At 35.8% G+C, this 22,960-nt stretch overlaps 1 protein-coding gene across 2 annotated transcripts in view; it reads left to right on the forward strand.

Annotated features, from left to right (window-relative positions):
* WDR25 (WD repeat domain 25) overlaps positions 1-22,960 on the forward strand; it is a 56,887-nt gene that overhangs the window by 16,040 nt on the left and 17,887 nt on the right. For both annotated transcript variants that reach the window (XM_042869683.1, XM_042869687.1), the window contains exon 3: positions 16,261-16,408. In XM_042869683.1, coding sequence (XP_042725617.1) covers positions 16,261-16,408 — 148 coding nt within the window. The remainder of the gene's footprint in view (positions 1-16,260; positions 16,409-22,960) is intronic.

Here is a 22,960-nt window from a genome sequence, read left to right on the forward strand (position 1 = left end):
GTCATAATTCTCACAGCTATTCATGTCCAGAGGCTTTATAATCATTTTTTTTTTTTTTTTGTCTTTGCCCATTTACAGCTTAAAGAAACAGATATCAGAGAGGGGAGGTACCCCTTCTCCAATACAAAGTTGGGAATTTGAGGGATATGCGTTGCTTTGAGTGAGTATTGTCCCTTCCGTAGTGAGAAAAGGCAAAAATCCAGCTGGCTGCTGTTGAAAGTAGGGTAATGACCTGAAGTATGAATACCATGTTCTCTTTCTTGGTCTCCAAGTGGTTTGTTGCCAATGCTTCTGATGCACCTTTGAAGCAGAGCACTAAATGTGTATTTATGTAGATAGGTAGCAGCAGTAAGCATTTTTTAGACAGTCAGGAGTTTCTTGGCATTAATAATTTTCAAAACATTTAGTTATTATTATTATTATTATTTTAAGAATTGCTAGGGACACTTTTCAGTTATAGAACAAGGTTGCTAGTCAAAATGGATTGAGAGGTGCAGACCACTAGGATGTTCTTAAAACATGCTATTATTCACACTGTTACTTTGACTGGTTAAAATCCTCTGTGTCAAATAGTTTGAGAGCAACAGAGGAAACTTAATCTATCGCACTTCAGAATTCTGCCAAAATGTTTCTGCATCTTTGAGCATGTTACTCATTTATCTCCTTCCCAGTTTGAAGGAAGCTTTCTTTACTTGTAGAAGAATAAAGGATAAAATAGCAAGGTCTCATTGCTTGATGCTCTGTTCTTGAGGGTCAGTTTTTTCCTATTTTCAGTTGTTGTTCATTCCAAGAATGTTGGTCAAGGCCAAGATCAATGTTGATGCTCAAAGTCTCCTTCTGTCTTCAAAGACAGTAATGGTTATGACTTTCCCCTAGCAGCATATTGTCAGTGCACTGTCTGATGTTAATTAACATCCTTGTGCTTTACATTGCATTTCATCCCTGTAATCTGGTGTAATTTATCTTTTCCTAATAATCCTGACTCAGCTGTAAACAAGACGGAAGAAAGTATACAAATAATGTGGATAGTATTCTTAGTATGTGTGTTATTGTATGCCTTGCTTCATGAGGAGTATTTTCAAACAGTTATCGCACACATCAGTCTTATGTCTGTGTACAATTAGGGGAGTTCAGTAGTTTTCATTTTCATCTGATGGTGGTGGTGTGAGGAACTTAGCTTTAACTGTCTCTTCAGAGAAAACAATCAAAATTAGTGTTTTTCTCAGCTTTTGCCCCTGGGGGAGTTTCTTAACAAAGCCGTGTATTTGTGTTTGAACGTGTGTCCCTATATTAGCAGGTAAGCAAAGGTATCCAATTTTCCTGAGCAACAAAATACTTGATTACAGGTCTAATGATAGTTTAAGAGGTGTTTTCAGATGTGCTGAAATCAAAGACTTGAAGCAGATGAACTTAATTATCTTTGTGAATATTCACAATCACATTATGTGCTTTAAATGTCACATTTGGAAATAGGGCCTCATTGCTAGTTAATTAACAATAATTACTCAAGGTAGTACTTATGTTTCTGGAATGTCTTACCCACTGTGAAAAATGTGCTTCTGAAAATTTAGCAGTATAAGAAAGTTTTCATTCTTAGTATTACTGTTGCTTAGCCCCTCTGTTCTTCTTACATCTAATAATGCTGCGTGGAGAGCTGGTTATCCCATTCCCTTTCCTCTGCTACATCTGGACGATGTGTTTAATGCATAAACTATAGCGTTTGATTTCTTTCTTTTTTTAATCAAGTAGTCACTTCCTAGCAGAGTGCAATAGTACTAGCAATAGTAAAATAGACTGACAGTGTAGTAATCCATCATAAAGTGTTACAAAGGTATGTTGACATCTCCAACTAAAGAAATGTGGTTTATGATAATACCAGAAGGTTTTTTCAGTCATAGTGCTCAGTGTGTCATTCTCTGTAAGAATGGCTTTTCTTGGCAAAGAATATTACACAATCCAAGGCAGCTTACTCTACAGCCAAAAAAACCCTCTTAGATCCTAGAAAATCCTTCCTATGTTCCAGTCCTTGGCTTCTCTCTTGCATCTTTCTTTTCTGCCTTTTTTTAGAAATTTAATTGAAAAGTAAAGAGATTCCCTTTTAAAGTTTTCCCCCTTCTGGAATAAATCTTTCTGAGAAGAAATTTTTTTTTTCTAATATCCAACCTGAACCTCCCTGGGTACCACTTGAGGTCATTCCCTCTCATTTTATTGCTGTTGCTTGGGAGCAGAGGCTGACTCCCACATGGCCACAGCCTCCTTTCAGGTAGTTGTAGAGAGTGATGAGGTTTCCTCTGAGCCTCCTCTTCTCCCTGCTGAGCAATCCCAGTTCTTTCAGTCACTCACCATAAGGCTTGTGCTCCAGACCCTTCACAGTTTCGTTGCCCTTCTTTAGACATGCTCCAGAGCCTTGATGTCTTTATGTATCTAATAGGAATTAAGTACCAATCAAGAATATGTTGAGAACTGATCACTAATCTCCATAAATTTTGTGAATAAGCAGAAGCATGTAATACTGCTAGAATTTTGAAGCCAAACCTAAAATATTTGCATTCACTATTATTTTTTTCATATTCATTCAGTAATCCTACTGTACTCATAAAGTAAATATTATGAAGTACATCTCATAGTGAAGTATCATTCTCCAAGCTCTTCATATGCAGCAAAAAACAAATTGTCTTTGATGTAAAGTTGTGTTTCTTAAGTGTTTGCTATTGCAGTGCCAAGGATGGAGAACTCTGGAATCTGCGATCAGGTGGTTGTGGATGTAGCTGCACTGTGTTGCTTTAGTAATGTATGTGAACGTGCAAAGCCAGCTCTGCTGACTAGATGTACATTAGACCTGCTACTGATCTACTGATGCCCTTTGGGATAAAGGCCTTCATGAGATTGTTGTCAGTAGTTTTCTGTTGAGTTAATGATTTAACATGTTACTCCTCAGGTTTTTGGAGGAGAGAGATTAAATCATGTACAGAAGCATTATACGGCAGTCTGAATGATTATATAGTAATGAAACCACATCGCAAGGAGGAATATTAATCACATGCCTCATCACAGAAGATGGCAAATATGAGTACTGGGCCCTTTTCTGCCTAATGGATTGCGTGGATATGTGAAGGAAAAATAACAAAAGCTAATCAGTTCTGTTTTGTGTAAAGATGCTAATGTGTAGATACTTGAATTTCCTAAAAAAAAAAAAAAAAAAAAGGCAACCAAGCAAACAACACAAAAAACCAAACAAACACCCCAAAACAATAAAACCTACTGATTTGTGTGGATGTCGTGCAAATAGATTGGAGGAAAGGAGCTCCTGTAATCACTTCACTTGAAAGGAGAACAGTTTTAAAAAGTACAGTGATGCAGCTGATGATGTATTTTTGTGCTAAAGTGTGGATTAATCAAGTCTAAGTTAACCTGAGAGAGCATAAAGCTGGTCTGGGCTTTGCCAACAGAAGGAACAAGTTAAAATTGTGCTTCTCTTCAGCGCAGATACACATGAGTGTAAAAAACAGGAAAAAGTGCAGTGAACTCAGAATGCTTGAGAAAAATGTGACAGTCAAATCTGTGGCATGAAGGAGGCTGGAAGGGGTGATGAGACTCCCTTCAGGCACATAAGGGCTCCTGGCACTCACCAGGGCCTGCAATGTGTGCTGGTGAGCCAGACTGTACTTGTGGTGATGCCTGCATTGGGTGAGGAAAATTGAGTGGAGTGGTGTGTGTCTGGAGGGAAAAGATGAGAGTCCCACTCTGCAATCTCTCTGCTACATCTAAATGATGGGAATGAATTGACAAAATATCTCGTGCACTGTTGCATACATTAAAGAACACGTAAGTTCTGGAAGACAACCATTCCCATCTGTAGTGCAAACAGCTTCGAGTCAGTAGATCTTAGAGCAGACACTCGATATCCCAGGAGCCAAATGTAAATTCTGAGAAATCCCAAGGTCTTTAGGTCACCCATGCCTTGCTACTCTAGAGATAATTCTTGTTAGTGACCAGTAAATGCAAACATCTGTAACATAATCCCTTGGATCTCAGTGTTGTTCATCCTGTAACGCTTTTCAGCTTTAGGATTTTTTTTTTTTTTAAACAGATTTTCTTCTGAACAAAATCTCTCTTCAGCCATTCAGCAATGAATTACCTAAGTAGGAATTCCTGCTGTAAAGACTTTTGAATCTTGTTTTGATCTCTATAAGGAGAGCATCAGCAAGGAGTCTGGGAAGCAGCTTAGTGCTGTGCATTGTCAGGCTCTTTGATTTACTTAGGAAGTACGTGCTTCCACATGGTGCACCACTGCAAAGTGAAGGTGTTAGGTGGCAATAACATTGCTCTAGGGGAGTGAAGACACCGAACCCTGTATCCAGGGGCCTTTGTCACTTAGATAAATTGCTTGCAAGTGTATTCTTCGGTCATTTAAAAATATTCTGTGTTGTTTTAAGTAAGCTATTGAGACCAACTGTCCTGTTTAGTGCTTTCCTGACTTAACTATTAATATGTCTATTAAAGTATATAGCTGAAATCAAATATCTTAAAGTCCACATCAACATGGATATTACACCTTGATATATGTTTGACTTTTTGCAGTTCTCAGTGCCTCCTTATTTGTGTAGCTCTCAAAGGTTGTGGCTTTGCTGCCTTTCAGGGAGAGAAGTGCTGTGTTATGTGATCAGCTCATTTGACTTCACTCGGTACTGCATAGTTTGGACTGAAACTGGCAGTGGAGCTGTGTAGAACAGAGTTGATGTATAGGGCCTGAGGAGTTGGCATTTCAGTGCCTGGGTGTTTGCTGCATGGCTGTGCAGCCAGCAACTGGCTGATCTGCTACAGGGCTCACAGCTATGACGCTGTGCTCAGAGGGATCTCATCCCATCTAGGGATAAGGCATTTTTATGGGTCTTGAAAGGGAGGCTGGGAAAAGAATGTTTCTGCTGCAATACAATTTCAACAGAGGTATTTCTCCTTTTGAAGAGCAGAGAGGAAATGGGAAAACTTGTGCCATCCTAAAGTCTAGCTGTCAGCCAAAATACTTCAAAAGAAGCATCCATCTATTCAGACTTTTGTCTCCTTCCATCAAGAATTTGTGCTGCAAACTGTTGTAGTCTTTTAAAATGTGTGTGATATAAAGCACAAATACATGCTTGTGCAGAAGGAATCCTTTTTTTTTTTTTTTTTTTTTTTTTGAAATCTTTTGCTGTAATTTCCCCCAAGTTTTTAAATGAACAGTCTAAAGCGAGGGAAAGGAAATGATTTCAGAAGAATCTTGTTAATAATGTTTTGGCTTCAAGGAAGAAAGCTAGAGTTGTGAAGATCTCAGCAATGTAGGAAATATACAGAAGAGTAATGAAAATGAACATGTCCACTTCCTCTCAGCTTTAATCTTGTAACAGAATGTTACTAATAAAAATGTTAAAACTACACAATGATTGTTTTGAAGGAATTTATAAATTCTAACCAACAAATTAATTAAACTCTGGTCCATATTACCAAAAATTAAGCTAGTTGTTCATACTGCTCTTTTTACTTCCATAAGATCGGGAATCAATTTTCTGAAACAAGATGCACTGGTTCCAAGTCACACTCTGCTCCTGCCTTCAGCCTGTTGTTATCCGTGTTGAAAAATTAACTGTTTTTTAAAATTGGTCATTTTTTAATGTATTTTGTTTAAGAGGTTCAAAGCTTAAGTACTTCTGTAGCAAATGATAGGTCAAACCTTGCACAGCAGCAATTGTAGTTCATTAATGTGCTGATGCTGTAGAAGTACCATTCAACAGGTAGTAGTAATGGCTTACGCCTATGATTATGGTACCCTTGGGAACACAGATTGCCCCTAAAGAATCCATAAAAAGTAATTAAGAATAGCAAGTGACTTGACAGTTGGCTTAAGGTAGCTGCATATTGTGTCCTTCCCAGGGGAGTCTTTCAGTTATGGAAACAGACTGAAAACCACTTAGGCTTTACTTTTAAATTTTTTCATAAATATTCAAAGAAAAGAGACGTGGTTGATTTTTCTGTGCTCTCTAATAGTATCCACTTTTAAAGTTGTATTTAGTGAGGAACTGGCTGGTTGCCATTCTGATGCTTCTGCTCTGTGGATATCATGTATCCCTGCAGTGTCGCACCAGACCAGTGCTCTGACTGGCATTTCTCCCATCTCTGTAGCCATTCAGCATCTGTTTCACTGTGGCAAAGCTACATCAGAGCAGCAAGGTGATTAGCTGTGGAAGTGCAGCTGAAATAACCTGAACTTACCTTCAGATTTTTGAGGGAAACAATCTTTCTGATGTGAAGAAAAGAATCTAAGAATCTAAGCAGAGAGGCATTTCCAGTGCCTGAAGGTGAATAGATCAGTATATATCTAATGAATATAGCAGTCATCCTGCAGTATTTTTTCCATCCAAATGCTCATCATGGGGACGTAAATTTACCAGGTTTTCTTAATGTTACATTTAGCAATGTACGTATAAACCTACTAATTGCTTAATGATAAATGATTTGTGTTGTTAAGACCTCTTCAGTTAGAAGGGTGACTTACAGTAGGTAGAATAATATTGAGAGATTGAAATCCAGATATTTGATTCTACTCAGAGGCTTGCCATTTAGTTCAACAACCCTCTTCTCTCAGCTTCCTCAACTCTTGTGAATGCCACCTTGGATATCAGACCTTAATTCTTACATAAGCTAGTGAAGATTAACAAACTTAAAAATTGCAAAATAGAAGACCCAAAGTGAGGATGACGTAGTTATTTTGACTTAGAATACTTATTATGGTGAGAACTGGTAGTTAGTCTGTCTGATTTTAGTTGGCCTTTTTTTGTGTTCCGCTGTTTAAAATGATGGTATGACTCGTAATGAAGTTGTTTTGCTGTTTAACATTATAATGGTGTTTTAATGGCATCTTAATAGTATCTCTGAGGGCTTGTATCAAAGTAGTTTTACCTTCTCATAATTGCATTCCACAACAGACTGTAGCAATACAAGTTATGTTGTCTTAATTTTTTTTCGTTGGTTTCTTAAATATAACAAATGCTCTAAGTTGTCTTTCTGTCAAATAAAGGAAGTGTTAGATGATGATGATGATGTTGTATATAGCTTATCTTCCATACTTACGTGTTTTGTCTCCGAGCAATAATAAAGTAGTCTGAGAGATAGTAGGTTGTAACTTGTTTTCATGAAAACTTATCTATATTACTTAATAACATTTACATGTGTGTTAAGTTGATTTGGCTTCCAGTTAGGAAGAAGAAGATTTCTAATGGTGCATTTTTTTTATTTCTTGTGTATGTGTGACTCTGAAAATAAGCGTTGTGATTTATTTCATACCCAGTGCTTGTTTTGTTGTGTGAAAGCAGTCTGAAGGAAAGTGCCTATTCAGCTTTATTTTTGTGAAGCCCTAGGTGTTGAATGGAAACGGTTTGAAGTCATGACAGATTTAGCAGTCACTTCTACAGTTATGATGTAATAGAAATAAAGTTTTGCTATGAGTTGCTATGTCATGAAAGCACTCACATATAGCTGATATTGAGTAATTCTGATGATTTTCACTTTGTTGCCAAATAAATGACCTGGAAGGCCAAGTTGTCATCCTGAGCTTGTTCATACCTGGACAGTTTTATTTGGGCTCCCATATTTACTGTGCTTGTAACTTTTGAGCAAACAAAAGTTATTAAAAAATAATAGTAATGAAAAAAGTTGGAATGGGTTCCCTAGAGCTGTGGTCATAGCACCAAGCCTGCAAGGGGTCAAGAAGCATTTGGGCAACTCTCTCAGGCACATGATTTGATTTTCAGGTAGTTCTGTTTGTAGCTAAGAGTTGGATTCGATTTTCTTTGTGGGTCCCTTCCAGTTTGGGGTATTCTATGATTCTAATTCTATTTGGAAAGTTCAATTTAAGTAGTGTTGCACCACTTTCTTTACATTAAACAAGAGTTTAAATACGTTGTTTCTGTTTTCGTCTTTCATGTCCCAACATTTATATGTGTGTTCTTTGTGTTCTGCAGCATTTCACCCAGTCAAGAAATGTGTGTGTTATCAAAAAATCCTCAGGTGAAGGACTGCCTATGAAAAGGCTGTGAGAAGTTGGTGAACTGAGCTTGTTTGTTTAGAATCTTTATATGATTAATGATTAAAAAAGAATACCGCAGACCTCCAAACAGAAGTAATATCTTATCCTGGCTTCCCATCTTATCTTTCTCTAGTTCCGGGAACAAATTTTGTCCAAGAAATAGGAATTTACTCATGGCAGTGCTCTCTTACTTCTCTCTTTACTTTTCCATTTATAAACCAAGAGGATTGAACAAAGCATGATTTTCTGGTTAAATTAATTCATTCTGACAAAAATACAGTGAATAGCATTATATTTTAGTTTTTGGTACAGTGAAAACTCAAAATTTAACTTGCTAGTTAAAGTAAATATCTGTGTACCATAGATAGTTTTTGTTTTTTTTTTTTTTACCATTTAGTCTTTTACCATTAATCCTTTTTTTTTTTTTCTTTTCTTTTCTTTTCTTTTTTTTTTTTTTATATCTCTCTCTTTACATCTCTCTTAAGAGCTCCGTTTGCCACTTATGACTTGCAAAGACTCCCATGGAAGCTGTATTAATTATTTCTAGTGACAAAATCTCAGCCAGTTTATGTATTTTAATTTGATTTGTTGGTCAGATTTTCCTTGTGCTGAAGGTTATTTGTGGCAGTACAGAATCATTAAGTATATTCTCAGCTCAGGTTGAGTGTAATAGCTGTTATTAAGACTTTGCCAAGGACATTCCCATGATGTATATGATGAGATTCATAGCAGTTTTGGATTTTAGCTGTGGTTTTTTAACTTATTTTTTATAGAATTCTACTTAATTAATCTGTTCCCTTGCCAACTGAAAACGTCGATGCCTTGACCCAAAAGCTTCAGAGAATCGTAGAATTGTTCAGGTTGGAAAAGACCTTGTGCGTATAGTGCTTCTGTAGGCATTTAAAGGTTTCTAGGTCTTAGAGTCATAGAATCATTGAACCATTTAAGTTTGAAGAGGCCTTTAAATGTCATCTAATCTAACTCCCCTGCAATTAACAGGGACACCTCAGCTTGGTTAGATTGCTCAAAGTTCCATCCAGCTTGACCTTGTGCATCTCCAGGAACAGTAAAATTGAACTTTGCATTGGACAGTTTCTTCTACTTTGAGGTCTGTGGCCTTTCTGGTCTGTTAGGAAATAAGCCTCTAGAGCACAATATTCATGGCACTTGTGTTTTCCCTATCTCTTTGATGGGCTGCTTGGGAGTTGTAATCACATCCATCGTGCCCTGAAGGTTAGGGTGGCCAGATGCTGTCAGTTGGTGGGCCGGCTGGGTACTTTCTGTAACTCTTTGAATGTATCACTGTTGAAATTATTGTTGAATTCCTGGTAATTGTTTTGAACAATAAATAATGGCTTTATGTGATTGGCAAAATCGGTTTTCATACTGCTGTCTGGTTTCTATTAGTACTGCTAACCAAGTTAGCAGTATGCTACTGGTATGAGGTATGGTAATTGCTGTATGCTTCTGTCAGAATGAAATCCTCAACAGAAAAATACCTATTATATTAGTATCTAACGTACTGTTCTCTTATAAGGAGACACTTTCCACCTCATTGGTTTAACAAATGTACTTGAAACAATTTAATGTTATCTTTTTGTTGAAAAATGAAGTGAGACCTTATGCTAGTTGTCTTGGCTAATTTAATTTGTTTTTTTTTGCTACTTTCTGTTCTCCTTCTTTCTACCATAGTGAGAGTATTTCAGTAATAAACCTTCCAAATACAAACTCTTAATCGGGTATTAAAAAAATAATCAAGTTGGCATTTCTTTGAGTCACTTGTCCTACTGCTTTGGATTGATAAAATAATAGTGTTTTGAAATAGATCAGCTCCAAAAAGGAAGTTAGTGGAATTTACTAAGTGCTTGCTGAAGTGACAGCGTTGATATGTATCTTTTACACCATGTCTAGATTAGGAAAATGGATGTCATTTAAAATATGTTCCCTGGCACACTTTTAAACATTCTAACAGTAAGTATTCATAACATTCGAAAATGTGCTAGCTTTTCTTTAGCTTTACAGATTCTGCTGAAAACCTCTTTTAAGGGACATTTACCTTTCACATGAAGGTGGTATGCCCTTAAATCATATTCTGTGTAACAATCTGAACACCTATTTGCATCCTACTTAATTGAAAATTGATTAATACAGAGCACTTAATAACGTATAACGCTTAATACATATAAAGCCTGATATGGGCTCTTGATTTTTCCAGACCCTTGGTTCATAGTTGCACAGGACTGTTTCTTAAACAGTATCATTTTGGTTATGTATCTGGGATTTTTTTTTATCATTCGTGAAGTAGAAGCCATTGATAGAGGAAGTTCATAATTAAGATAGAATGACATGGCATGTTTAAGTTAAGGGGAAAGAAGTTCTATTATTTCAATATGGATGTTTTTGCTGAAACTAGCTTGAATTGATGCATTCAGAATTTTTAAAATTTTGTTGTGCATGGTCCTGAAATTAATTTATTGTTTATTATTCTTGTCTCTGCTGAAATTCTTTTATTTATGCAAATTTTAAATGTGTACAACTTCTTGCCTGATGCTTCTAAACTCTAATTTATCGCAGTTAAATCATTGTTCTTGATTTCATTGTGCAGTTGACTGCCTGAGTAGATGCATCTCTTTCTTTCTCAAATTAAGGTGGCTATATTTTACTTTCTGTAATCCAATTTGCTTGGAGGCCAGCACAGAATAGATAATCACAGAACGCCAATGAAAGATACACATTCAATTCCTAATTCATCAGTCACGTGTTAGATTAGTTCTCACAACTTTTGTTACTCTACTTATGATGCTGTGACTTAGAAATTGAAGCCTAGTTTGTCCAGTCAATGACAAAAGCCTTTATTCTGTGTCCCAGCTGATAGTATAGCACACCCCTCAGCATTCTTCTGTGCCTGCTATTTAGTTGAGTATCAAATGTTTACCCTCTCATCCTGTCTTTTGTGATTTGCCTCGAGAATTTTTTTTAACTTCAACCCAAAGTACTTGATTTTTAGGGGCTGTTTTCCTGAAAGCTTTCAGACAGGAAATAGTAGAACCCAGAAACATATAATATGTCATAAATCTCTTATATTGTTTAGTTTATACAATTTATGGACTTTTGAAGGTGAGAAGGACAAAAAGGATAGTTGCAGAATTTTCGCAGTGTTTCCAAATGATGCAGGAAAGCAAGCAACTTTTGATGCTTTTATTTCCAAATATGATGCGGAATGTGAAAAAGTAATTGAATTAGAAAATCCATCAGATATATATTTTTTTCAAATGATATCACTGGTATAATTTGTCCCTTGGCTGTTCATACCTGCCATTTTGGCGTTGTACATTAATCCTATCAGATAACCATATAATCACCATACTTTCTATAATAGAAGAGGATATGTAATGAAAGCAGTCAATGGAGAAAGAAATGGAAGGGCAATGTTATAAATAGTGAATCGCAAAAGAGCAAGAACTAATACTGAAAAATGAATGAGCTTGACACATTAAAGCCAATTTTAACAAAATTGGAAAAAATGCGTTTGAGGTGTTCATGATACATTAATTCCAGAAATGTACTGAAGAAAATCTTTGAAAATAATTAACTAATTTCAAATCTTTGTATCTTGGCTGTTTCTCTTTCAAATTTTGGAGAGTTCATTTGTAATTGTAGATTTAAAGAAGTTAATACAATGGTGTATGCTTTTTACTCATGGCAATCACATATTTTAATGTTTTGGGGGTTCTTTGTGAAGGGAAAGGATGGATGGTTACTGGTTTATAATGTAAAATGTTGCTTGAAAATGTGACGGAAAGTTTTCAGAGTAGAAATTTGTGCTTTCAACTTTTTACTTAAGCAATTAAAATCACACCTAACATCACAACATAAAAGAGCAACTTCAGATTTAATGAGAATTTATTTCAGGTAGAAATAGTACTGAGTGTCAATAAGAACTGAGTTTTGGAAGGAAGCAGCAACACTTTAAACAATTGATCTCTCGGTAAAGATAATTGAATATAGATTTGTCCTTCCACACAGATATGTGATGGCATTTATTCCTATAATAGTTGGAATACATGTTTAAACACCTATGGAAAAATATGTATATCTCAGCCTGTATTTATTTTTAGTGAACTGTCCCCCTGCCTAAGTATTTTATTATGTATTGAATATGTAATCCTTTATTTCACGTAAATCTGTAAGTTTGTTTTATAGAGCTTTATGTTAAAGGTTTATATTACTAGTATGCCTAGAGGTCAGCAATATTTGGTATATAAAATAAATCTAAGTAATTTTAAGGTGATTAATTTCTTAAAACCACTTTCTTTGAGATTAAAGCTGTAGTTATAACAGTAGTGACTTTTATACACCGTTCTTAGATGCTGAGTTTTAATAGTCCTTTATTTCTAGGGAATTCTTGTCATGTATCTTTCATCAAGACTTGAAAAAAAAATTGTTGCTAAATTCTGGTGGGTATATTGTAACCAGCACAATTGTCGTGCTCTACACTTAAATAATGATGTTAAATGATTAACTGATATTAAATGTTTGTTTATTATTTACCATGGTAATTTAGAGAATGTGATTCCATGTTCAGGCATCATGTTGAGTGTTTTGCAGCTCTGCAGGATACATCAATGCAGTCTTTTAGACTTTCATTTTAGCCGTATTGTTCTATACTGGCTTGAGCCAGCGTATAAATAAAGCAAAGAAAGCAAGTCTAGAAGGACTTACACATAAATTATTCCTCAACTACTTAACAATCGCTTAGGTGGTTGAAAGAAAAGCCCTAAAATACTTTTCATCCTGGAGAATCTGTTAATCTGACATTTGAATGTTTGTCAGAGAGAAGTGATCTTGCATAAACAAAATTCATCCCTTTGCAGCAGTCTCCTTCCTTTTTTAATGTGTGTGGATGCCCATAGAGAATAAGCATCAGCTATGGAGCTGGCAATCATCTGAAGCATTTGATGGAGTATATGGAATTCTCTTGTTAGCAAAACCTTCCCCCCCCTTTTTTAATTTCTTTTGATAAAGCAGTGGAAAAACCATACCACACAAATGAAGAACTACTTAAGAATGCAAATATGGTGTTGTCTTTGTGATGATCCTTTAATGGAATTTGGTAATGACATGCAGTAGGTTTTCCATTTGTGCTCATAGCTCAGTTAACATCTCTATTGCTTTCAAGCACAGAGAGTTTTCATCACTTGGGTTAGAGACATTCTATTACAGTTAAGCATTCATAGTTCCCACTTTTTGGTAATTTCTTATGCGTTTAGAATGTGCAAAGCTTGTTCTTTAATTGCCTTGTTTTCAGTGCTGCACTCACTTTTGTATCTTGATTTTCAATGGCTCACCTTTATGTGACATTTTGTGGGCATGACTGTGTCCCTTAAGTGATTGCTGAGGAGCTAACTGTAAATATCAAATACCTGTCTTGCAAATAGCAAGTAGAGCTTCCCTTGTCCTGGGAAAATGAACACAGAAACTTAAAATCTTGAAATTATTCTGCGGATGAAATGGGACACACACTACTGTATCAATGTTAGACTGAAGTACAGCCACCAGACAAAAGATTTGAAAAATTCCTTCAGGAACACCCCATCTGCTGTTGCTAGGGATGGGGGCAGCCACTGTGTGCAGAAAATGCAAGGGCATACTTGAGGAAACATGAGGACAAGTGGGAGGACATGTGAAAGGGAATCATAGAATCATCATAGGACGGCTTGGATTGGAAGACATCTAAAAGCCCCTCCAGCTCCAACCCCCTGCAATGCGTATGGTCCTGGTAAAGAATTTCCTGAAGGGAAGTTGTGATGAGGAGGGGTTTGACCTCTTTTCCCAGGCAACAAATAGCCACAATGGAAAGTTGTGCCAGAGGAGGTTTAGATTAGATGTAAGGAAATACATTTTCTCTCAGAAAGTGGTCAGACACTGGAATGGCCTGCAGGGAGGTGGTGGAGTTGCTGTCCCTGGCACTGTTCAAGAGGCATCTGGATGAGGTGCTACAAGATATGATTTAGTAGCTTGTGGTAGCAATGGTGGCAGGAGGACAGTTGGACTGGATGGTCTTGTAGGTCCTTGTGATTCTATGAGTCCACAATTCTATGTTAATTGGTAGGTAAACTAAGTGAATGTCCTCAGTCAAGTCTGCCTTGTCCATGTTGCTGTGATACCAGAAGGCATTGCAACACCGCTCTTGCTTGAGCAAAAGGACCTGATAAAGAATATAATTGCAGGGAGAAATATGTTATTGAGTGACTTTCCCCTGGTATGTGGTTGGTAGTCTCATCCATATGAGTCAATCAGTTCCATTTCAAAAAATGGGGAGAAATGTGCAGTTTTAAGGCTGCACTTTTCCCATTTATACAGTTGTTTTTTTTTCCTAATCAGGCTAGTGCTAAGAACTTGCTTTACTTCATCCTTCTTGTGAAAATTAAGTTTTCATACTTAATCAGGGAGACATGACAGAAAAATATCTGAGGCATGTGCCACCTGTTTTCCTTTCATCTGGATTCATTCATTAGCTTCTTCATATTAAAAGCACTCCAAGACGCAGTTAACCCTTTCTAATACTATGAAGCTTGAAATGATCATTAAAACTCATTAAAGCAGAGAAACTTGTTTTCAAAAGCAGCTTAATATTACACTTTCCTGATTTCTTTTCTTTTTTTGGATATGGCCATCACAGTTACAGCCTTAATGGGCTATTCAAGTAATTAATAGTAATTGATTACTTTGTGTTGCAGAACTATAGTCTGTGCTAGAAGATCCTTAGATGAAAAAATTCTGTATAATGTAATATTGCCTTCTGAGTATAGGCTGTCTAATAATGGTATTGCGTCCTTTTTGTCCAGTGTGAGGAAAAATAGAATTCAGAATAGAAATGCATGACCAGAAGTTTTCATTTCTCCTTTCTTGCATGTGTTTTTTTTGTGAATTGTGCTGATGCTACAAGGTACATACCTATTTTTTCTTGCATTTACTGGATTGTTACTGTTTTAACATATTTTAAAAGGCACAGACATGCAGTCAATTGTAATTCAGTACTGACTCATGTAGACATATCTAAAAGTAGAAATTGGTCTCGCTTATTAAAAAGATCATTTTTTTATATTCTGCAAATTGCCTAGTGTGTACCCAGTATTGTATAAGCAATCTTAAAATTTAGTTAATTAGATTAGACAAAATTCAGAGTAACCCTCCAAGCTCATAAGCAATGTTATTTAAAATATGCTAGTTTTTGAAGGGTGGAAATGACTAATTACCAAGAGAAGTACAGTGAAGTAAAATGGTGACTTCAAAGCAATAAATTGCTTTGGGTTTTACTTTCTGACTGATACTGTAATAAACCTGTCATGCAGCACTACCAAAGCGTTGACTTATTTGTACTATTAATATTAGAAGAAATAAAATTGAGGATTTACTAGTGTTATAGAAGTTGGTATATATTTCATTAGACAATCCAAATAACAGCTGTAATTGAAGTTATAGTTACATCTAGAAGTTCTGTATTCTAAAATGTCTTAGTTGGAAACGACTTATGTTTTAAAGTGCTTCTTAAAGTATGAATTGAGCTATTTGTATTCTGCAAATGTTAGTTGTTACATAAAAATAAGCAGATAACTACTAGAATGAGATTTTCAGAACTGCTGAGCATTGATCTAATTTGGTCCGAAATAAACTGAAAAATGAGGGCTTAGGCCGATCCTTTCTTTATATTTCTAAGATGATATTCTTATATGACTCCTCAGCAAAGTTAAGGACAAATTCTACTTAAAACTCCAAGTCTGAGAAATATGATTATAGCCCATTTATAGGCAGATGTGGAAGCTGCAATCTGCTAGGAAGGTCTGATAAAAGCAAAAAACTTCAAAGAAAACATGAGAAACTGTATTTAGATGCATCTGTGAACAGAAGAGCAGAAATATAGATGGGAAATTATAACACAAAATGCCACTGAGAGCAATAGAGATGTTTCAAGAAATAAAGTAAGTCATGGAAATGCATTACATATTCATGCCTTGTTAATAAAATGCCTTAATTCTAATCAACCATGCAATTATTTCAAACAGATATTTACAGCTTAACAGATACGCATTTGGAATGCAAAGCTTTCTTAATCAGAAAGTGATTTGCTCTAGCTAGTTATCGGTACACTTAAATTATTCTTTTTTTAACGATCCAAGTTGCCCTTATCTTTTTTTAAGGTATGGGATGCTGTGGACACAGGTGGTTGTTTGAGGACGTTTTCCTGTCATTCCTGCGCTGTCCGAGCTGCCCAGTGGTCATCGTGTGGAAGAAGGATCCTCAGTGGCGGCTTTGATTCCATGCTGCACCTAACAGATGTGGAGACAGGTAAAGGCCACATACTGGTACATTTTAGCAGTATTTGTCACCTTTGAGTGCAGATAGATTTGGATCTTGTGAGCTTTGTTTGAAAACATGCATTAAATCTATAGATCTCGGTTAGAATTCTTGAGAATGTCCTTCATTAAAAGTTTCTCACAATTAAGGGTAGTTTAAGATTCTTAGAAAGACCAGAATGTCTCTAACCTCGTGACCACACGCAATTTCTGTTGTCAGATACTGCACAGAATGTAGGCAGAATGACACCTGAGTGGTTTTTATGCTTTTGCATATGCTTTTGCATATTCATTAAAGAGTTTGCAGAGCCCCTTAACATTGACTTCTGTATGTAACTACAGAGCACAGAAGCACAAATTCCGATGTGAAATTTGAAATTAAATCTGCATTGTGAATTTGATTGGGAATTTAAACGTTGTGAACTCAACAATTAATATTCAACTAATGCTCTGCCTCCTTGCGTTTCCTTCACAAGCCAAATGGATTCTGTGAGCATTACTTCTTTATCTATGTTATCAGCATTCATACAGTGGTGTTCTTTGGGACCATTCGTAACAGCACATCTGTGTGTGTATAAATGTGGGATTAGGCCTCAAATGGTTTATTGAAGAGATGCAATTTTTTATTTTTCCTTCTTAATTTGTTTTTAAATATTTACCTCTGCAAACATGCAATGTTTTTTGTATAACACTGCAAAAGACATCCAGACAAAAATGACAAGAAGCTTTTGTTTAAGAGGGTTTTATCTTATATAAAATTAAGAAGGAATTTGTATGGAAGTATCCAGAGAATTGAATAAACTGGGAATACTGAGAAAATGGTTAAGGAAATTTGTGAATATTGTTCACATCAAGGCAAGGTTGTCTTCCATGCTATAGGAATTTATTTTTTTTTGCTATTTCTCACACAAAGAAGTTTTTAAATTCAGTGATGGCTGGAAGGGAGATACTGTAAAACATGTGACACAGTTATACAGTATTGGTGTTTTCAGAATATTCATGGTTTTAACAGTAAGAAGAATGTTATGTATCTGATGTAGTAGTGTTACATGAAGTAATATACCAAGCCATTTATACTACAAGACTTTTTATCTTATTTTCAGCCTTAATTGTAGCAGTCTTCTTGTTTCTAGACTCATATATAACTGAAATTTACTAATCTATGTAGATTTAACTTTTGACAGGGGTGCTTATAAATCTAGAACAGAATGGCTTCTGTCACTGAGGGGATTTATAGTGACAGAACACATTTTATGTGCCTGAGCCATTTGAAAGGACAGCCAGGGCAAAGTCTTGTTTCCTAAAGTTACTGAAAAAATTCCAAAGGACACAATTATAATGATCTATTTTAATTTTGAAAATTGCTCATGTAACTGTCCAGGAATGGAATGGTAGTTGTTTATTTTATTAGAAAGAAGGTATTTCTAGTGTTTTTAGGTGATGGAAACAATAGCAAAAGTTAGCATAATTTTTAGCGTGAGTTTCAAAACAGCTGAGCTTATAGCTGGCTCTTTCCTTACTGACCTCTGAGCTATTCCTTACTGCATGAGTAAATTCTGTGTTCAAAGGCATAGTGAGTTATCAGAATCATTTAAAATAGAGGGTGTTCATTATTGCCTTATTTTATGAATACAGGGTTTCTTCTGTCAAATGCATTTCTACTGTTGATATTTCAAACTGGCTTTCATTGATATTCACCTGACTTGGAAACTGAGAGTAAGGGATAAGAATTTTATTCAGATTTCATACACATCCAGGCCTTTTCCTTCTCTGTTGTAAAGTTACTCTTTTTCATAATTTCAGTTAATTCTTTCCAAAGAAACCGGGCAAGCAGTTTGCCTTTGGAATTCAAATCAATTTGATATAAAAAGACTCATTTCCATTTGAAAAACTCTAAGGCTGCTATAAGATTTTGATTTACATTAATTCACTGAATCATTCATTCCTCCTTGCTGTTCATCTGTACTGAAATGATTTCTTCTTTGATTAACTTCAGATACATGGTAGAACTGTTTCTTCACAGAGGACTTTTATATGCTTTTTTGGACATCATTGTTAATTACTTTCCATAGCTAGACTGAACTAACTAGCAATGGGCTTAAATGCAGTAAATGCGTACTGATGGGATTTTATAAATAATGCTGTCTTTAAGGCTCTGTGCTCATTTCTTGTGCATATTGTTCTGTCTCAACATTTTAGTCAACTTTGAATTTTAATCTTTCTTATTTTAGTTTTCATTACATTTTTTTTTTCCTATATTACATACGTGTTGTAAAAACTGCTGCATCTTTTTTGTCAAAAGAAACCTCACAGACTATAGAGAATGGCTTTTAAAGGTGTGGGGATTTATTTATTTGTTTGTTTGTTTATTTATTTATTTATTTGAAGGAAGCATTTTGAGTTGTTTTTCTCTGCCTTATTAACTGAAAATTATGGCCTAACATTTTGTTTGTTCTGGGTCTAATGACAACCAGTTAGAAGGTTTTTCAACGGGAAGTACCATCATAGAGAAAACAGTGACTGGCTCTTCTTTGAAAGGATGGGAGATGAAGAACAAACATAGGCATACTGCAAACTTTGTCCCAAATCAAGGTCATCAAACACTAAAGCAGGCATTCTAGAGAGGCCATGAGGTCTCCATACTTTGGAACTACATAACCTACCACAACTAGATCTGATCTTGAGTAAGGGATTAGACTAGATAACCACTGAAAGTCCAACTTGCTAGGTTCATAGAATCATAGGATTTTTTGAGCTAGAGGGGATCCTTAGAGGTCATCTAGCCCGGCTCCCCTGCAATGAATGCCCACAGCTCAGAGCCCCTTCCAGCCTGAGCTTGAATGTCTCCAAGGATGGGGCATCCACAACCTCTCTGGGCAACCTGTTCCATAGCGTACTGTGCTATGATTCAGGGTCAGTGGTTCTATGGGGAAGAACAGGGAACAAAGAGAATTCAAGTAATGAGGTACAAAGTGTTAACTTGCCCTGGTTTAGTGAATTTGAAAATAGACGTTTTTTGAATCTTCTAAAGGCATTTTAAATAGATTATTTTTTATTATCATAAATGGTCATTCATTATCCTAACACCTGTTATGACTCTCTACACCTTTGGTTTTCATGGAAACAGTTTCTATTCTGCAGAGTATAGGTCTGATCTGAAGTATGCATAAAATATTTCAGGAATTCAGTTGTTCATGGGAGCAGTTCTGTGGCAACAATTAGCATGGGGAAAGTTCAGAGCTGCAGTATGGATGTTCATAAATATTAGTAAATCCAAAAAATGAGTTGCTTGTGAAGAATAATGATTGATATTTTTAATTGTTCTATTTCACTTGTGTTTTTTCATTATAAAAATAAACTTCCTGAAAGGTTTCAGAAATGCGAGACTGGTACTGCAGCATGTGAACCAACAGGACTCCTTGGTTGTATACGTTTTGCAGTGCATTTATATTCCTGTTCTACTAGTGACTATTCTGATAGTGTTTTGTTTCTTCACCGAATAGCAGTTAATATTCTGAGAGAGCACTGAACATTTTATTCTAACAAAATTTATTTTATAAACAATTCAAGATCAGACACATTTGACGTTTACCTTCTGTTACATCCAAATGAAGTGCAAATTCTCTACCAATTTTAGAAGGGGAGTTATATTTTTAAAAGTTATTTATATCTATTTTATTCTTGGAATATTTTATTCATAAGTGGATTTTTCGTTAGTCACAAATGAAACAGTGCAAACACTAATAGCATAGGCAGAACAGTGGCTGGATTAATATTATCTGTGTATTATAGATACTTTTCATTCTTTAATATTAGGAGAGAGGGAATGTTCCAAGAAACTTTGGCACTTTTCCCAAGTTGCCAAAAGCTACCATTGTATTTCTCTTTGTGTACTGAGCTTGATTTCAAATGTAGCATGCTCAGAGTTCCAGAGGGGGAATTTAAATTATTTTGAAATATTTCACATTTCCATAGGCAGGGCACTGAAATGTAGTCATTGGTTTGGAAAGAAATTTTTTATTTATGTGGTGAGATAGGGTTGGTCACTTGCATCTGTTTTATTTTTTGCTGTTTTTAAATTTATTTTATTTTAAATTATGTTGAGAGTTTGTTAATGGGATATTTTGTACCTTCACGAGGATGGTCCACGTTTACTTTTCTGTTTTCTTTTCTATTCAAGTTTGTTAGCCCTATAGTTATAACAAGATTATTGCTAATGTAATTCCGTTTGCTCAGATAGAAAATTTAGTGTTCATAAATAAACATCAAGTTGGGAGTGCTGTGACTTTCTCCTCCTGTTCCTACCTTTTTTTTTCTACTACTGTGTATATGGTACTAGGCATGAATAGCGTGATAGTACTAGCATGAATATTTTATGTGACATCTCACAAAAAATAACATTTAATAGATACTTTTATTTTAGCCTTTTGAATGTGCATGGACATGTTTGAGAGGTCACAACAGTCCACCCAAAAATCCAGCAGTTTTGAGTAATATGTTGAACATGCATTAGTGGTCATCCTCCAGCGAGGAGGTAGCACTTCATTAGTCTTTATATTCAGAAGTGTGAATTCCTTTTAAGAAGGGGGAGAGGTTATTTTTGAAATGTTTCCAAGGGCAAAAGGTAAAAGATTTAATAGCTGAAGTACTAAAAATTTATGACTACGTAAGGGAAAAACAAATAGGAAATACATGTAATTGGTGTAACTTTACTCCTTGGAGAAATAACTAAACAATTTGTAAGCACAGCAAGAGGGACAAGTAACAGCCAACATCAATTTGTTAAGAACGAATCATGTCTGATCAATCTAATTTTCTTCTCACTGTTGTACACGAGAGAGAGGTTGTCACTGTAATGAGATTTTTTTTTTTTTTTTTTAAAGTATTGTCTCGTGTATTTTTGTAAACACAGTAGGGAAATCTAATCTACTTTGCAAAATTACTCTCATGTCCTTGCCACTTTTCTTTACTGATTAGTGTATGGAAGTGAATGTTTTGGATTACGCAGGTAGGAGTGTGAACCTTAGGACCACTCAACACAGTTACAGAAGCATCCTGTGCTCGATAACCGTTCTGATGTTCTGTGAAAAATTCACGATGTTAAATAGCCTTTAAAATATCTGATTTCATAGTTGAGCAGTTTCACAGTAGGTTGCAGCATAAAATGAGCAGAAACATATGTTCAGGATCTCTTTAAGGATATTTTCATACTGTGTATGTTGCTGGTGAGCCGTTAATGAATGAAGAATTGAATTAAAGTACTGTACAAAACACAGTGCAAAGATATAGTAGGTATTGTTACAAAAAATGCAAAAATTAAAGATTGAGGGAACTGTTTGCTTTGGAATAAAAGTCTTCACTGAGGAAAATGATCTGTGACATGTGTCTTCCCTAGCCAAATCAAGTTTCAGAAAATAGGATTTTCTGTACTTTTTGAGTTTTGGTCGGGCCTTTGATACAGTATCTGTAGGAACTAACAAGCAGTAAATACATACACAATAAAGATATATACAAGCTTGCTGATTTACAACCGTTGTACTCTATTGCAGATTGCAGAGTCTTCTGCTCAAAGAACATCTTTTGCAGTATATAAAATAAGGCCCCCGGAAGTTGAGTGTGTTTAATTTTAACAGACAGAAGTCTTGTGGAGGTAAAACTAGATCTCAGTAAATTCAGTCGAGCAGTTAATGTTCTTCAGGGTTCAAGATGACAAGTTCCACTGGATCTTTAAATATGAGGGCTGTTGCAAAATTATTGCTTATTTGTTGGCTCACAACATCAGAGATGGTTGTTGGCTGTATGGTAGTAGAGGCTGAACCTTCCTGCCAATATTCAGTTACATTGTGTTGCAAACAAAGATGTGTCACTAAGTTCCTCCACGTGGAAACAATTGTACCCATTGACATTGCTGAATGTTTATGGAGACCAAACAGTGGATGTGAGCACAATGTGGTGGTGGGGGGTTTGTTCAGCATAATGACAGTGACAGACCTCCACTGATGCAGATTTTTATGAGCGCAGCATGCAGGCTGTTGTTCATGACTGGTGAAAATGCACAGCTAATGGTGGTGACTATGTTGAGAAATAGTGTTTTGTAGCTGAGAACTGCCCTATCAAATTGTGTTCTTGTGCTCTTTGTATCTGTTGTAGTTTCCACGGAAATAAAAGGGAGGCACTACTTTCAGAGCAACTTGCATATATATGCAATACTGTTTGAATGGTATGCTTGATCAGACTGCTTGATCTCATGTTGTAATTCTTGTTTGAAAAGGGTAGTACAAGGCTATACTTTTTCTAATTTCTGATTACAGTACCATATAAACATGGTTTAAACTCCTGTGTTTGTTAAACTTACACAAGCATAATTCCTTGGAAGCAAAGTGCTTTTAAACCAACTAGAGAGCCTCTGCGTGCAAATTCAGTAATTTTTTTCAAGTAATTTGTAGGACTGAGTAAGATGCATAGTTATGCAGCTTTTTGCTAGCCTTCAAATGATGCCTGTTAGTGGCACAGATTAGAGTAACGTTTTGTTGCTCCTATTACA

Source organism: Lagopus leucura, unplaced genomic scaffold, assembly GCF_019238085.1.
Source record: "Lagopus leucura isolate 7727_CA_CO unplaced genomic scaffold, USGS_WTPT01 Super-Scaffold_1, whole genome shotgun sequence".
NCBI classification, from domain to species: Eukaryota; Metazoa; Chordata; class Aves; order Galliformes; family Phasianidae; genus Lagopus; species Lagopus leucura.